This window comes from Schistocerca piceifrons, chromosome 2, assembly GCF_021461385.2.
Source record: "Schistocerca piceifrons isolate TAMUIC-IGC-003096 chromosome 2, iqSchPice1.1, whole genome shotgun sequence".
Taxonomy (NCBI): domain Eukaryota; kingdom Metazoa; phylum Arthropoda; class Insecta; order Orthoptera; family Acrididae; genus Schistocerca; species Schistocerca piceifrons.
The window spans coordinates 510,688,537-510,705,348 of record NC_060139.1 but is presented as its reverse complement, the minus strand read 5'-3'; the positions used below and the strand labels follow the sequence as shown (position 1 = coordinate 510,705,348).

General features: G+C 42.9%; 1 protein-coding gene across 1 annotated transcript in view; it reads left to right on the top strand.

Moving 5' to 3' along the window:
• LOC124775525 (juvenile hormone esterase-like) overlaps window positions 1-16,812 on the top strand; it is a 156,194-nt gene that overhangs the window by 22,816 nt on the left and 116,566 nt on the right. Inside the window, exons 3-6 of the mRNA XM_047250357.1 lie at window positions 998-1,157; window positions 1,268-1,453; window positions 13,195-13,391; window positions 13,486-13,657. Of these exons, the coding sequence (XP_047106313.1) occupies window positions 998-1,157; window positions 1,268-1,453; window positions 13,195-13,391; window positions 13,486-13,657 (715 nt within the window). The remainder of the gene's footprint in view (window positions 1-997; window positions 1,158-1,267; window positions 1,454-13,194; window positions 13,392-13,485; window positions 13,658-16,812) is intronic.

Genomic DNA, 16,812 nt, shown 5'->3' with positions numbered 1-16,812 from the left:
TACACAAAACCTGTTTCGCAGATGAGTCGGAGTGGCCTTCCCTCTTTTTACTACCTGCCTCTCCCTAGAGCGACCACCCACTCGCCCTCTGGAATGGGGTCAACCTCAGTGCTGGCAGTAAGCAGGGAAGTCGCATCTGTGGACTGATCAGGGGGATACGTGAGAATTGCTGGACATTTCCCAGATCTCCACGCCCCCCCCCCCCCCCTCTGCCTCCCCAGTGGAGCCCACTGGCAGTAAGCTCAAGCTGTGTGACGAAGTCAGCTGCCTGGAGCTGTGCGCAGGGGGTCACCACCTCAGTTTTCATCTGAACACAGCGGTCACTGTACACTACACAGTTATTAGAATGGTGGACTGTGCCTTGTAAGCACACAAACAAGCAAGAAATCGACGAAGTAAACTAGTATACACACAGACAATTGAAAATAATTCACTCATGTTTGAAGATCGTAAATGCAATTCGCAAACAAACGGTGTACTCACTATATCTGCAACAGCAATGGCAGGCGGGCTCTCTCATCGACGGTGTAACCTTCTATTATTCAAACACATCATAACTATGCGCAACCAAGCAGTGCAACAACAACATTACCTCAGATCTTTGCTTGTCAAATTAATCTTTACCGAAACATATTCTATAATTCGTTATCCTATGTATCTTTATCTCTTTTCTCTGCAGCTAACTCAGACCGCTCAGTAGCATAGACAACATGACTTACAAAAGTAATTAGCTCTAACAATCAATCCAAAAATATGTTCAAATGTGTGTGAAATCTTATGGGACTTAACTGCTAAGGTCATCAGTCCCTAAGCTTACACACTACTTAACCTTAATTACCCTAAGGACAAACTCATACAGCCACGCGTGGGGGAGGACTCGAACCTCCGCCGGGACCAGCCGCTCAACCCCTGACTGCAGCGCCCTAAACTGCTCGGCTAATCCCGCTCGGCGCCACACTTTCTTCAATTGCGATATTTCGTGTTTTTTGTCTTTCAGCTTCCGACAACAGCCAATGCCAAACTGTATCCAGTCATGGTGTGGATTCATGGAGGTGCGTTTACGATGGGCTCTGGAAACTCGGAATTTTATGGACCTGAACACCTGCTGGAACACGATGTTGTGCTGGTGACAATCAATTACCGCTTGGGTGTGCTAGGTGAGGCAACTGCATTCTTCTATGTAGACGCTATGTGGTTTAGTACAACTGTTCTACTAGCCACTGACACTGTGCTCATAACACTATGTTATCACCTGTTTGTCTTGCAGGTTTCTTATCAACTGGAGATGAGGTAATCCCTGGGAACGCTGGTCTCAAAGATCAAGTGATGGCCCTCAAATGGGTCAAGAATAACATCGCCAACTTTGGAGGAGACCCACAGAATGTCACAATATTTGGGGAGAGCGCTGGCGCGATTTCCTGCCATTTGCTACAAATCTCTCCTGCAGCTAAGGGTTCGTCGTTATAACTTTCTACTTTCCTAGCTGAAATGGTCATTTCTTCATGGGTCAGCCCTTGAAAATTTCCTTAATATGCATTTCGTCATGATACGACGTGGGGCGAAGTCTTAGGCGCTTATCACTGTTCCTGGTTGTGCATTGGTAAGATACTGGACTGCTTCTACGTCGTATGGTGGTTCGAATCCCTGTACGGCCAACCAGGTTAAGCTTTTCTACGATTTTCATTAATGGCTTAGGACAAACGCTGGGATGGTTCGTTTGATAAGATACTGCGATTTACCATCCCTTCGTTTCTTATAACCATCTCAAGCCTCGTCTGCATTGTTGACGGACGGTCCTTTTTTCAGACGCGTGTTGCTCGCGAGCTAAATTTTACTACTTATTGCATCACTGATTAGTCAACAAATGATCTACCGACAAATGAACATAAATTCTTGCCCAAGCTACTCTTGTAAAACGGTCTTATAAGGACTGACAATCTCTTGGCTCAAATGGTTCAAGTGGCTCTAAGCACTATGGGACTTAACAGCTGAGGTCATCAGTCCCCTAGACTTAGAATTACTTAGACCTAACTAACCTAAGGACATCACACACAACCATGCCCGAGGCAGGATTCGAACCTGCGACGGTAGCAGCTGCGCGGTTCCGGACTGAAGCGCCTAGAACCGCTCGGCGACAGTGGCCGGCTGACAATCTCTCTTTGAGCCGAAAGACAAGGTCAAAAGAGTGACCACTTCAACCAGTTGTCAGCGGGACTCATCAGCAGAAGCAGAGTTCTCAAGATGTGGAACAGTTGCCGCCGAAATATTGAATGGAGTTGATTTTACGATCCGGCAGCAAACCCGAAGAGGTTTTCAAGACCTATTACGCCGGGAATGCCCTTGATGTCAACTAGTGATACAATCGCAGCAACACTAAATGAGCTAAGTGTATGTTGGTCTGACCAAAGGACATGAAAAAGTACGTTGTTGAAAGTCAAGGTACCACATCTAATTGGCACATAACTTCCAGAGGATTCTCCATCTAGACAAAATACGGTAACAAAACCACACGTCACACGAAAACCAGAATGCGTCAGGTTTCCACAGTAAACCGTTCATTCGTTTTAACTAGTCCGTCTCTTCCGACAAAACCATCTCCAGTTGGTAGCTCCAAGGTCTAATGTGAGACTCTGCCGACCAATCACTTGCGCATTATACATGCTGCAACACCGATCGATGTGGCGTAGTGGTTAACACACTGGACTCGCATTCTGGAGGCCAGTGATTCAGATCAACATTCGACCATCAAGATTTAGATTTTCCATCGTTTCCCTAAATACGAAGGCTGCCTCGTGATGGCTGGGTGTTGTGTGCTGTCCGTAGGTTAGTTAGGTTTAAGTAGTTTTGAGTTCTAGGGGACTGATGACCATAGATGTTAAGTCATATAGTGCTCAGAGCCATATTGAACCCTAAATACGAGTCCAGGCAAAGTCTGGGATGGTTCCATGTAAGGGACGCGGCTTATTTCCATCTCCTTTCGTTACTAGCCTGAGCTGGTACTCAGTCTCTAATGACCTCGTTATTGACGGAACGTTAGGTCTAAGCTGCCTTTATTTGTTTCTAAGCCGCACACACCACTACAAAAATTTACCACTAAGCTCCATGTAAACTTTCCATACCAACATAGCATCTCTCGTATTTAGTCTGTATCAGTAACATCCGACTTCAGAACATGTAAAAGTTTCAGTTACCGCCTAGGTCCAAGAGGGTCTACAGCTATCCTCTTACATCTGGGATCACAGACCGATCGACACTCGTATCTCATGACCACCAAGTATCTCGCAAATTGTTTTTCACTCCATAACTAAAAAGTGATTGACTTTAAAGTCAAACGCTGTGTTCTTGATTTGTTACCCCTTATTCCAGCAAAGAACAAATGCTGTCTACTTGCAGGATTTTTGGAACTCTTATGTCCCACTTACGCATAATCGGTAGAAAGCTTCTGACCAGTACGTGAGCTTACGTCGACACCAGTAGCTTTCCCAATAGTCTGTCACAGGGTAAAGGTCTCTTTTGTGATGACAACATTATAGTCATTGAATGAAATAAAACTCCCTGCTGATGGTGATGAATCCCTCAAGGAGGTTCACTGTTGTTACCGCGACCGGAACGGTCACTGGGTGGCCGTGAACGAAACCGCGGCGGGACCGAACAGGAGCGCCCCGCGAACAAACAAGATGGACGCGCACAACGACAGACAACTGAGCAAGACACCAAGAACAACAACACGCAAGAAGCAACGGGGTCACAAGCGAAAACCTCATGAAATCAACAATGACCACTAGTACACAGAAATAAGCAAAGTAGACACGATGTCTGTTGGCGAGATGTCGAGAGACTCACGCGAATATCAGACTTCCTCGCTGAGTTTTTTTTTAATTTTGTTTTCTTTATTGAATTTCGATTCCCCCCGAAGGGGGCGGGCTGGCAGCAGCTTAGTATGCCGCTCTTCTGCCTACAGTCTTTGTTTTAAAAAGGAGAAGATAACATATAATAAAAAAAATCTGGCGATAAAATCGAAGACTTAATGGGTAACATGGCGAAAAAAATCGTGGAACTCAAAAAATAGAACAAAGGGATGATGATGCTCAGACAGGTAAAATAATAAGTAGACAATTAAAAATACACAGTGACAGTCTGGTTTCTGTTTGCAAGGGACATAAAATTCACACCCAGCATGGTTTCTGTTCGCAACACAGGAAAAGATGAAACAACCCTGAACAGTCACTGGAACACTGCGCTAAAATAGGACATACCACAGCCGAGAGCACATGAGGGGATACTAGACAGATGAGGGGAAGATAAGAAAGAGGGGAAGGTGAGGAAAAGCAAAGGGGGGGGAGGGGGGGAAAGGAGCCAATGGAGGATGAGGACCCATAAGAGGGGTGGGGGTGCTGGTCAGACGCGACAGGGAGTGGGGAAGGCAGAGGATGGGAACACAAAGGGACTCGGGTGGGGGGGAGAAGGGAGATAAGGAGAGGTTAGGCGGGGAGATACACAGGATGGAAGGGGCGAAGAGGGAGCCCACGGAACGGATGGAGGGGCAGGTGAGGATAAGAGTTGATAGGAGGGATAAATGGAGGGAGAGAGGGCATCATCCGGGAGGGGGAGTTGATGGAAGCCACCTTGCGAAAGGAGATGAAGGGTGTAGAGATGGAGGGTAGGAGGTACACAACAGTGAAGACGTGGCAGGGGGCGGGGATGGTAGAGGAGACGAGCAACCACGGGGTGAGGGGGATCAAGGCGGCGGGAGGTGTAGACTATGCGGATATGTTCGAGGAATAAGAGCAGGTGGGGGAAAGGAATGAGGTCATAGAGGATCTGCGTGGGGGACGGGAGGCGTATATGGAAGGCGAGGCGGAGTGCATGACGCTCAAGGATCTGGAGGGACTTATAGAATTTGGGGGGGGGGGGGAGGTGGGGGCTCGCTGAGTGAGAGGCAGGCGCTTAAATACACGGTAGGGTACGTCACAGGCCAGAAGCGCGTGCAGCCACAGCTTACGGCACGATGGCTGCAGAGACCTCTAGTGGTAATCGAGGTCCATGCCATCTGGCGCGGATTCGAAACCCGCAGCGCTCGGTACCAGATTTACTATTGGGCAGTGTACAATAAAGTGACATTTAAAAGAAAGAGAAAAATCTCTGGAACACCGGTTTGAAGAGTGAAAACGACACTTTCAAACTGCGAAACATATTTCCTAGGAATGGATTCTGATTACCATTTGAAGTCATGTGAACACACAAAGATACTTGGAAAAAAGAATCTTATCAACTTGCAATGTCCTTGCTGTCCTGTCTTCAGTTTGTAAAAGCCAGTGTCTTTTAAGTATGTAACATTCGTACATGTACTCCGTTCTTACCTATGTAACTTCTTCATGGAGAACAAATACCCAAAATATGTACACATTTGTCAAAATACAGAGAGGGGCCTTATAGTAAGAAACTACAACAATCTCTATCAGTATAAAGATATGCTTAAAAGAGTGGGACCTTATCTGCACCAGGGGAGTACATTTACCTCTTAGTGATGTACATCAAAAATAGCTGATGGAACAAGATCTAAACTGAAGTTACATTTACCAAGTGAGAATAAATTCCAAAACAGCGCTTTCTAGCAAGGAATAAAATTGAACCGTAAATATTTGCTGGTGAGATTAGAGTGATTACCATACAACTTCACTGAGAAGAAAATAAGTTTGGATGTGACTGTAGAATATTTTATTACGTACAATGAACGGTTATTTAGGCAAAGCAGAATAAGAATGCGGTAAAAATTGTAGTGCAAAGAAATAGCAAACAGCTCTGTTAACCCATATCGCGCCACACTTCGGCAGTATAACTTCATTTTTCTCTCCTGTAATCTTTACGCCGAAGCACTGAAGTGAGTAATACTAACATCTCATCTCTTTCTGAGATCAAAATACTACTCGTTAAATAAAGACGGTGACACAGTTTTTTAGTCAGACAAGTGGGGAGGTGAGGTACTCGAAATGAAAACCAAACATGATCGTTACAGTCCTGTTGTCAGCGGACAGTTTTTATATAGTGTGCCCAGTGAATGGTTCTGAGAAACGGTTGAACAGTGTATTATTAGCTTTTTACATTCTGAACTATCTTCATAGTAAGAATATATAAACAAAACAGTATTGCACAGCAGTGATACCGAGCGAGATGGCACAGTGGTTAGCACACTGGACTCGCATTCGGGAGGACGACGGTTCAATCCCGCGTCCGGCCATTCCGATTTAGGTTTTCCGTGATTTCCCTAAATCGCTCCAGGCAAATGCCGGGATGGTTCCTTTGAAAGGGCATGGCCGACTTCCTTCCCCATCCTTCCCTCACCCCATGAGACCGATGACCTCGCAGTTTGGTTTCTTCCCCCAAACATCCCAACCCAACAGCAGTGATAAATCGAACGAGTTCGTACAATTTTTTTTTAATTGGCAGCCCTTTTGTTCAGGGAGCGTAGAAGCAATGATCCCCCAAGGTGGTCATCCTTATCTATGTTAAACTGCTCCAAACCAATTCCGGGATGTATCCTACAACATTGCCAAACTAGGCCTGTAAGTGTGTTAAACCTTGCATGTATGAATTATGTTTTTGAGATGAAGTGATGACACTTAGCGGAAAATACAAGAACTGAGTAGGTGCTTAAAAAAGTTGCAAAAGCTATAAATTCTAACTTGATTTTCAGGAAAAGGTGTCAGATACGTAACGGTAGCTTTAGTTTCTGACTATGCAACAAACAAAACAACGAAAGCAAGAGATATTCTCGATCAACGCACTATACGAGTTTATACGTCTTGTGGAGCGTCAGATGGTCCGAGAGCTACGAGGGTTCTCCAGAAAGTAAGTTCTTATCGGTCGCAAAATGTAACCCACAGTGCAAACCAGAAACGTTTTATTTACAACAGTTAGGTACACCTTCCACCTACTTCTCTACATAGCCGCCGCTGCAACTTCGAGTGTTCTCATAGTGTTGTATCAACTATCCAATATCCTCATCGTAGAAAGAAGCCGCCTGTGCTTTTGGCCAGTTATCTGCACTGGTCTGCAGCTCGTTGTCTGTGGAAAAGTTTTGTCTCCATAGCCAGCGGTTCTTGTGAGCAGAGATGAGACTTAGGGGGAGCCAATTACGGACTGTATTGTGGGTGATCAAACACTTCTCATCGGAAACGCTGCAGGAGCATCTTTATTGCCCCTGCAGTGTGCGGCCGAGAATTGGCATGAAGAAGGAACTGGTCGACAGTTGTGTCATGTCGATTTGCATGAAACAGGCGAAACCTGTAACCAGGCCCTCATACTTGGCGGCAGACGCTATTCCCTACCCATCTTTACGTGGTCACTGTCCACTCAGAACTGAAAAGAGTGAAGCGACATGATCGACGAGCACACTAGAGACACTGCCCAACACGTCTGTGCAAAGAGTTATCGGATTTTCGCAGTGGTTTCCATTTCGCTTGATAGGAACTTTCTTTCTGGACGACCCTGGTATTATGGTAGTATCATTCGCTTTCCCGAAACTTAGCCATGTTTGTAGACCGAACCTATGTTTCTCGTCGAATGGGCGACTGCTCACATGCGGAAAACGTTGGACTGCGTTGTCATTGGCAAAACTAACTGCTTACACAATTTTTGTGGTCGCTGTACATTCCAACTCCAGTTAAATTACATTTTACTAAGTCTGAATAAGAACCATGTAGGATACGGATACTCTTCATTGGCACCATCACGAACACGTATTTACTTATGTTACGTATAACATATTCACCAATCTCTGAGTACTCGATGTTACCCACGTACACATTCATTTCAGTTCTATTAATCAATATTCTCTTTCCCCTCCCTTCTCTGTCCATCTCCTACTCGCCCTTCCCTCTGCCCAAGTCCCCCATCCCCCCAAATCCCTGTCCATCCCTTCACGCCCCTCTGTCCATCTGGTACTCCCCCCTCCATCTCCTTCTTATCCCTAACTATGTCCATATCCTCTTCTCCCGTCTCCCTGTACATCTTCTTCTCTTCTGTTTATCTTTCCTTCTCCTCGTACCCCTCTCGCCCTGTGCCGTACTATGGTATAATTTCGTAAGTATATTCAGCGGCGTATGTGGGTACTGCATGCTAAATATCTTCCGAATAGATTTAGTATCAAAGAAATAATAAACTCAAACGTCATGCACGATGCGATAGTTTTTTCTCGCATATCACAAGGAAACCCTTGAGTGTGAAGTCGTAAAAGGCCAATGATGTTCATGGCATTAACGCCCCACGTAATACCGGCTGCAGACATAATACCGGTTGCTAACGGCACGGGGAGAGAGACTGGAAGTATCCAATGGTGAGCGCAAAATGAGGCTACCGACAGTACTACAGTGCTAGTGGTGTTGATAAAAACCAGACCAATGGCAACGATAAACAAAGCAAACATTGCATTATATCTACAACAACAGTTACCGAAGTTGCCATTTCGTCGGAAAGGAACGCAAGGAATTTCGCAGAGTGAGAAAGAATTGGCATATGAAATATTAGCTTTTTTGCATGAAGAGTTATTGGAATTGTGGTGTCGTATAAGCTCGACTGTGCAGACAATTTACGTTGCGAGGGCAACGATGACAACGAGCGAAAGTATACTGACACAGGTGGCTAGCCATGTAGTTCATTACTCTTGCCGGGCATGGAGCCTTAAATCCCGTCTGCAGTGAATTCGGTTTCGAATAAATCCGCAGCAATATAACCGTGTAGTGCATCAGAAAACTAGGGATACTGAAGAGAGAACAAGGCCCACATGTTAAAAAAACTTGTGTTTGTGCGTTTCAAAGATGAGTGACAGTTTACAGAATGTACATGAAAATGGCCTACAAGTTACGCATATCAAATTGCGCGGCATAAATTACAGTGGTTTCGAGAGAAGCAGTGGATGACTGCATTACTTCAAGCAGTGCTCTGGAATTCGAAGACGTAAGCTAACGAAATTTCAACAAAGCGTCAAGTTGACGATGCACAGCAAACTGCAGAATCGGCACGAAAATGTGTGGGGGAGATAAACGAACCGTTCAGTAAGGAATTGTTTTCGACTCCGATCGGTGGGAATATGAAAACGAAATGTATGTGAAACTAAACATGGAATCCTGGAAATTAGAGGTACCAAGAGAGTTGTATCAAGAAGCCAATCGTATGCAATTATGCTGACCTTTAATCTCAGAATGGTAAGTCGGCTAGAAAGTTATTTCTTGCGCAATGAGAAGCTAGCGATGCTCTATTCCCTACGATTCATTCTTGCATGTGTGATCTTGCGAGGGCTATAGCGAATATTTACGCCACAGAAAGCGTGCGGTCCGCAGCTCGTGGTCGTGCGGTAGCGTTCTCGCTTCCCGCGCACGGGTTCCCGGGTTCGATTCCCGGCGGGGTCAGGGATTTTCTCTGCCTCGTGATGACTGGGTGTTGTGTGATGTCCTCAGGTTAGTAAGGTTTAAGTAGTTCTAAGTCCTAGGGGACTGATGACCATAGATGTTGAGTCCCATAGTGCTCAGAGCCATTTGAACCATTTGAAAGCGTGCGAAAATGGGCGTAAGAGAATTACAACTGTGGTGTGAGCACTGCTTTTGCGCAGTAGCTGGTCAAAATAGCTTGACTTTGCTTGATATCTGGTCTGCGTGTAAAATACATACCTCTTCAGATTATCCCTTCTGAAAAGACCGTGACATTGCAGTCCATACCTTCTGGAACCACTGGTCAATCTCAGATGTTGGTTTTTCTGTGCTTATAAAACTTATTATGGCACTATTTGCAACTAGTCAGTTTCACGATAAGCCAATGGCCGAGTTTGTGGAGTGCAATACATACGCCACATAGACGGTTGATTTCTGCAACTCTCGGACACTCCTGATGCACATGGTGAGTTATTAGCAGTCAATATCTGTCCTGTCATAATTGCTAACACAGCACTTTCAAATGAGCCTTTATACAATCTGAACATGCGACCTCGCTCTGAAGGAGGTTCCTTGTTTATGTAACGTTATATCTCCTACACTACGTCCCATTCGGTGGTATAATTTTGCACACAAATTCAGTGCTATATGCGAATACAGTCTCCATTGACGATAAATGTGTGTGTGCATGTGCAAGGAGGGGGGGGGGGGGGGTCTGTCAGCCAGAAGAAGTTTTGTAGAAGTCTGAAATTGTTAGTAAAATTTGTTCAAGTCAGTTAAGTGCTCTAGTTCTCAAGCACGGGATGAATAAACTCTGGGTATGCGCGCGGCATGGCTTGCATTTCTTTTTCACGCCGATACTAGCCTCCTTGACAGTTATTTTGTTGTCACTCGCACAGCGATGCTTCCCATACAGTAAGTGACGTGTGTACCAACTTCAGTTGAAACTGGTCTAGTGGTGGGTAATGTGGAACATACGTACTCATACGTACTCATACGTACTCATAATTTTTATAATATGTTTGAATAACTTTATTCGTTATTCAATATTAATTAAATATAGCCTATACGGTGTCCATATCTAAGCTGAAATTACCGGTGAAAACCCCATAAAATCCATCCTGTGATTCTGGAGATTAGCGTGTTCATACAGACGCACAGACTGAAAAAGTTTTAGTAAAACATCAAATCACGGTATCTTTTCTCTGATCCAGTTTTGACGAACTGAAGCCGATATGGTACACAAAGATACACTCGGTTACTAGCTAATACCGCATGAACATTCGTCTTGTAGCTTTGGAGATTAGTGTGATCATAGACAGACAGGTACGACTGTTTTACAGATTTGTTGTTAGTATTGATATAGATCTGGCAGACAGTATGAAGATACAACGTGAAAAGCTTGTAGAGGTATTGCAGGATACGTTGTACTGAGAAATATCTGTTAAGAAAAAACATTTGATACAGTGTGCCCTTTCCGATTTAATTAGCACTGAAGTTAGCCAATCACTTCATTGCGCGTACAAATCCAAGCGTCCTGTGAGAGAAAGGGACACCACAGGTGTTATTCGTTTGGTTTCTTAATTTAGAGTTATCACTTCTGAAAAAGGCACATGTTACCTGGTAATGAACATTGAACAAGTTGTAACTCGCGAGATCGCAGATGTCTGTGCGTTACCCCGTCTTACTGGGTGCAACTGCTTAAATTGGCGCGCACGATGACCCGATTGGGTAATTCCAACGCTAAGTAGCTCTGAAATGTCGGAACGTATCGAATTCTTTCATTGAAAATTATTTCTGAGGACAACCTTCCTGAAACACCCTTACAAGCTCTTCAGACTGTTTCTGTCTAAAGTGTATATTACTGAGGCCGGTCTCGAAAAGGTGGAAGGTAAGGAGATAACTTCCCTTCATGGACGAAGTCATAAAAGACGGTACACAAGGACCTGGAGCGAAATTAGTCACATACGTTTCAAACGAACCACTCTGGTATTTGTGTTCAGTGATTTACAGGATCATAGAAGACCTAACTCTGGATCGCTCAGCGGGGACTAAACTTCCGTCCTCCCGGAATGCGAATCTGGAGTCTTACCATGGTTCTGCGTCTCTTGATGTCAGTCCAGCTATGTACCTAGGAAAGAAAGTTGACACCAGCATGTGTTTCACTCTCTAGTTCCACTTTTAAACATGTAGAGAAATATTCTTCGGAGCCCCCACGACAATACGTCACGTATGTATAGTAGGGCAGGTTTGATACGACGTTTATAGGTTTTAAATTGTTCTACTTACGGAAAGATTCTGACGTCAACTGGCGCGTTTCACATGTGTTACGATAATCATAGGGCTCCAAAAGCCCATTTCCCAGACATTGGATCACCATATCTGTTCTCGACAGTGAAGAAAGCAATCTCATGTGACTACCAATTCCAACGAAAGGGGGTCTGTAATAATATCCTAATGCAATTAGTAGCAATTTCCCGTTGTACTAATTAAATATCGTAGAAATTTTAAATAAAACATTTAACTTCTAAAATCATCTATACCAATTCATACAATTCCCCCAAACACTTGCTTCAATTGTAAACAAAGTCAAAGCTAACAGCCACGCATCAATAGTTGGATTCATACATGCTGCGTTTTGTACGTACAGGAAGGACCTTCAATCTAATTAATACCCCTTATATATCACAGAAACGATAAATTAAATGCAGTCTTCTTTTAATTCTTCGTACACGAATTTGATTACAAAACAAGAACTTTCATGGAACTTAATAGAGTTTCACGTTATTTCCAAGCAGCTAAAATCTGAAAACATTTCACCTAATAAAGACCTAAGAATTCATTTTTATCTGAAATGACATTGGAATCATTCAAAAAATTTTATGAACTGTCTGACCGTTGTCTATACTTCCTGTACCACTGCGGCAAGTAGTAATGAGTAATTGTCGTAAAGTTAGTCTATGGTGTCCACACTCCATAAACAAGTTGTTGTCAATCTGACTGTCTTCTAAACGACTAAAAACCGTAACGAAGTGAACTCGAAGCAATATTATTCCAATAATTTTGAGTCTTGTATGAAACGAAGACACTGCCAGATGAAACAGGGCCATCTTGTAGCAAGCTTGATGATACGCGTCGAGTCATTCTTAATGTGCGCATAGTCGGAAAACGGCACTTCCGCACATGTTCCGCGACTCAGAAGTAGAGGTCGGTTGTGTCCCGCTTGGAGCTGCAGGGTTGGAGGTTCAGGCGACCTCGTATAAAGCTCGTAGAGTTTTTTACGTCTAAGAACTCTCCCGTGATTACAGTAGTACTTTCTCTCAAGACCCGCCATGCCAGGTATCCAAACTTTCAATCTGCTAGATTGTTTTCTTTTGTGTTCAAAGTGGCTGACAGAACATATCTTGGGGAATGAATGTTCATTCTGTAACGAGATGTGTCCGAAACGACCTGACAGACTAAAACTATGTGCCTGACTAGAACTCGAACCAGAAACGCTTGTCTTTCGCTGCAAACACCCTACTAACTTAGCTGTGTGCGGTACTATATGTCAAGTAAACTATATGTTTGCAAGCGATACGAAATGAACAACCTCAATAATCTCTATCAGATGATCAACTGATCCTAATATTACTTTCACGAGAATGTCTCGCGGACTTTAAACATACTTCAATGAATAGTTGTTCAGTAGCGTAATCTTTTGTTTATTTTTTTTAATTTTTATTTTTTATTTTTTATTTTATTTTATTTTATTTATTTTTTTTTTCAGGTCTATTCCACAAGGTTATCTGCCAAAGCGGCGTGGCGTCTTTGGAGCTGGTGTCGGCTCCTATTAAGGACAGGACGTTTCGCCTGGCACAGTCCCTTGGCTTCACGGGAGACAGTTCAGAGGAACTACTGGCCTTCATGAGAGACCAGCCAGCGCAGAAGCTTGTCGAGAATGTACTAAACGGCCTGACCAAAGAGGTGGGGTAAATGTGTCCAAAATTCCTGAGGTGTTACTACGAATGAAACAATACTTTTGTATTCCGCACTACTGTGGACTGTCTCTGTCGATTAGGAAAAGCAGAGAATGCAGTCGCTGATACCTTTTCCGCCAACCATAGAACCGGACAGCGTGAAGGACGCTATCATCACACAAGATCCCATGGAAATCCTGAAGAGCGGCAAGTTCAACAAAGTGCCTACCATCATAGGTGTCTGCTCTCGCGAAGGAATAGTGTTCATTCGAGGTAGGTACACACGAAACAGCCGAGAGAACTACTGAATATATAGACTATAAGTTAGTATCTGAAAAATGACCTGTTCTAACGATAAATGACTGAAGATTTATCTTTATAATATTCGAAAATGTAACATTGCATTTGTTTATAAATAGTCATTGGTATTCGTCTCTTCTTATTGATACTGTTAACAGACGCAGTTTTCTCTCTCACGTCTACTATTCATTACATGTCTTAAAAAAGAAGGGAAAATCTACTTTCACTGTATGATTGTTGAAATATTTTTCTCCCTCGCCATAACACTCTAATGCAGTCTACGTTTCTCAAGTATTTGGGAAAACGAAGAAACTCATAATCAAACCTGTTCATAACACTGTGCAAGAATAAAGAATAGCGTTGCACTGCAATTATAGTATTTTCCGAAAATTATTTTCAGTACCATATGGATCCAAACATGATCCCTTACACGTCTGTCTAGTACAACAAACCTGTCGCTGCTAGATTAAATATAGCTATTACACGAAAAGTGAGACGATATTTTTAGTTTATAAGTGCAAAAAGAAGATGACTGAATTTATCTTCATTATCACACGGATCTAAACATGATCCCTTAGACGTCAATCTAGTAAAACAAATCTGTCACCCGCTTGATTAACTATTGTTATTACACGAAAAGTGGGAAGATATTTTTAGTTGATTAGTTGATGAGAGCGAAAAGATGACTGAAAACGAATTGAACAGCCACTAGCAGAGCTGCAGCTGTGGGAGGAATTAATCGAAAATTTTTATCAGGCAAGTTTACATAGTTTGTCGAAAGCCTGCAACAGTGAAGGCCAGCAAGCGAATGGAAAAAGGTGCTGGTCACTACAATCACTAACATGGATCTGAGAACAGGTGCTGTTTGCCGTCAATATGTTGTACACCACTGTCCATTATATTTAACAGCACGAGGAACAACAAATACAGAAATTTTACTTATTTCGCAGACACAGTATGCCAGGAGGAATACGTTTAAATCCATAGCTGATCTGATGATATACAGGACGCAAAACTTATTACACATAGGTGCCATCTCTGGCAGCAGTAAAGGCTCTAACACTATTGGACGTCGAGTCGAACTGCACTGGGATGACACAATTACGTTGTTCCATTCTTGTTCATCTCTATGCTAGTCGATCAATCGTAGTGACTGTCGATATTGGCGTACCAATCTCTCAGCAACACACAACCAGATGTTTTCATTGGGTGAGAGATCACAAGAAAGTGCTGGCAAGGCAACAATCGAACAACTTAACGTCAAGCTACATCAGGACAACTGCATTTATATGTCATGTAGCCTTGCGACGACACAGAGATCTTGAAGATGGAGCACAACCAATGGCTTTAACGCGCCAGAAATGTAATAGCTATTATCTACTTATCGGCTTTGGGACCAGAGGTCATGGGGCTGTGCCGGTCTCGTATGACGATGGCGAATGAAATCTGGACCGTATTTTACTCTCGGAGCCTCATGAGGTTACGTCCTTCGTGATGCTGTACACAAAATAACGACTCGCCTTATAAACTTTCCTCATATAAAGAGTATAGTCTGTTGTCATAATGAACACCGAAACAATGAAACTGCTAGCGCTAGCCTAATTTGCGTGATTCCATTTATGTAACCGTTGCATTTTCATAGAATAGTCCCACTAAATGGAGCTCTTCCAATCACCTCCCTCATAGTGAAAGAAATTGAATATCATGTGGTTAGGGCCTGCTATCGAGTAGACTGGTCGCCTGGTGCAAGTTTGGTGACTTGCGCGTCGATGGGAATGATATGATGATGATGAGGACCACACAACATCCAGTCCCTAAGCGGGGAAAATCTCCCACTTAGCCGGGAATCGAACCCGCGCCCCTGCACAAGGCACTCCGTCGCGCTGACCAATCAGTTATGGAGGCGGACCCTGATAGTGTTTTTACGTGATTATTTTGAACAACAAATCATTTCCTGGAAAAACATAACACTTTTCATTAACATTTTTTTCTGAAATTAATACAAAACTTATTACTTCAAATGTTTTTGCTTCTTAGCATTGCTCCTCAGTACTTACACTAAGTGATATGCTGTAGCAGTTCACCACTAACTAATCGAGTACTATTGATTTTTTTTCTCTTTGTTATGGCATTGTCACCAATCATCAAACGTAACTTTAGCCCATGTCTTCATACATTTTCTTCCCTCACTACAGACGAAAGCAGTGTCTGCAAAGTATCTTGATGTATTGCAGACCATATACGATAAATCGTTTGTACTACGTTAGACGCTTATTTCAGCGTACGAGTATAATCTTGTTGCTAGTAAATTTAAAAAATAACATTTCACGTAGTATTAGTGAAAGAACTAGTGAACATTGACGATAATTTTGATGCTATAGGTATTACCTTCAGTGACCACTGCCGTTTCCACTGTAAGATTCGTTGTGTTCACAATGAATATTACCATGTAGTGTCCTTAGATGATATATTACTGTACCATTCACTGGCATTACACCCAATGGATATGCTTTCTCCTTAACTAAACATGAAAAGCATTTTTTGCGAAATTAGTATTTGCTTTATGACAAATTCACCAATTCCTATATGTTTTCTGCATTTAACAACACCACTTTCTCTATCTGAAAATTCTAACTGATGCAGTCTAAATATAAAAATTCCAGTATGTCAAGATAGGAAAACCCTATTATCTCTTTGGAAACAACTCATTTGTTGTATATTTTAGACCACAAACTAACACATTCTGTAATTCGGTCAGTCACAACCAATGTTACTGCAGCTGGAGATTTTCTTGAAATATTTCCTATAATTTCAAGCAAATATATACGCAAAATAGGAATTATAAGTCTGTTACTGTTTCTTAAGAGGCTCGTGATTAAACAAAAACTTTACGGACTACAAAAGCGTATGTTTTCGCAGCCAGTGTCCTTATCAGTAAAGTTTTACTTGTAGTGTAACCCTGTCAATATCTGATATAACTACCGACCTTCTGAATCAGGTAACTAGAAGGGTTACCCTGATGAAACCTGAAAGCAATGGCTGCCATAACGTCGGCAGTCTTATCACAACATGACGGTATCGTATATTCACAACAATTTCATTTCATAAAATATATTCATTACGGCCTG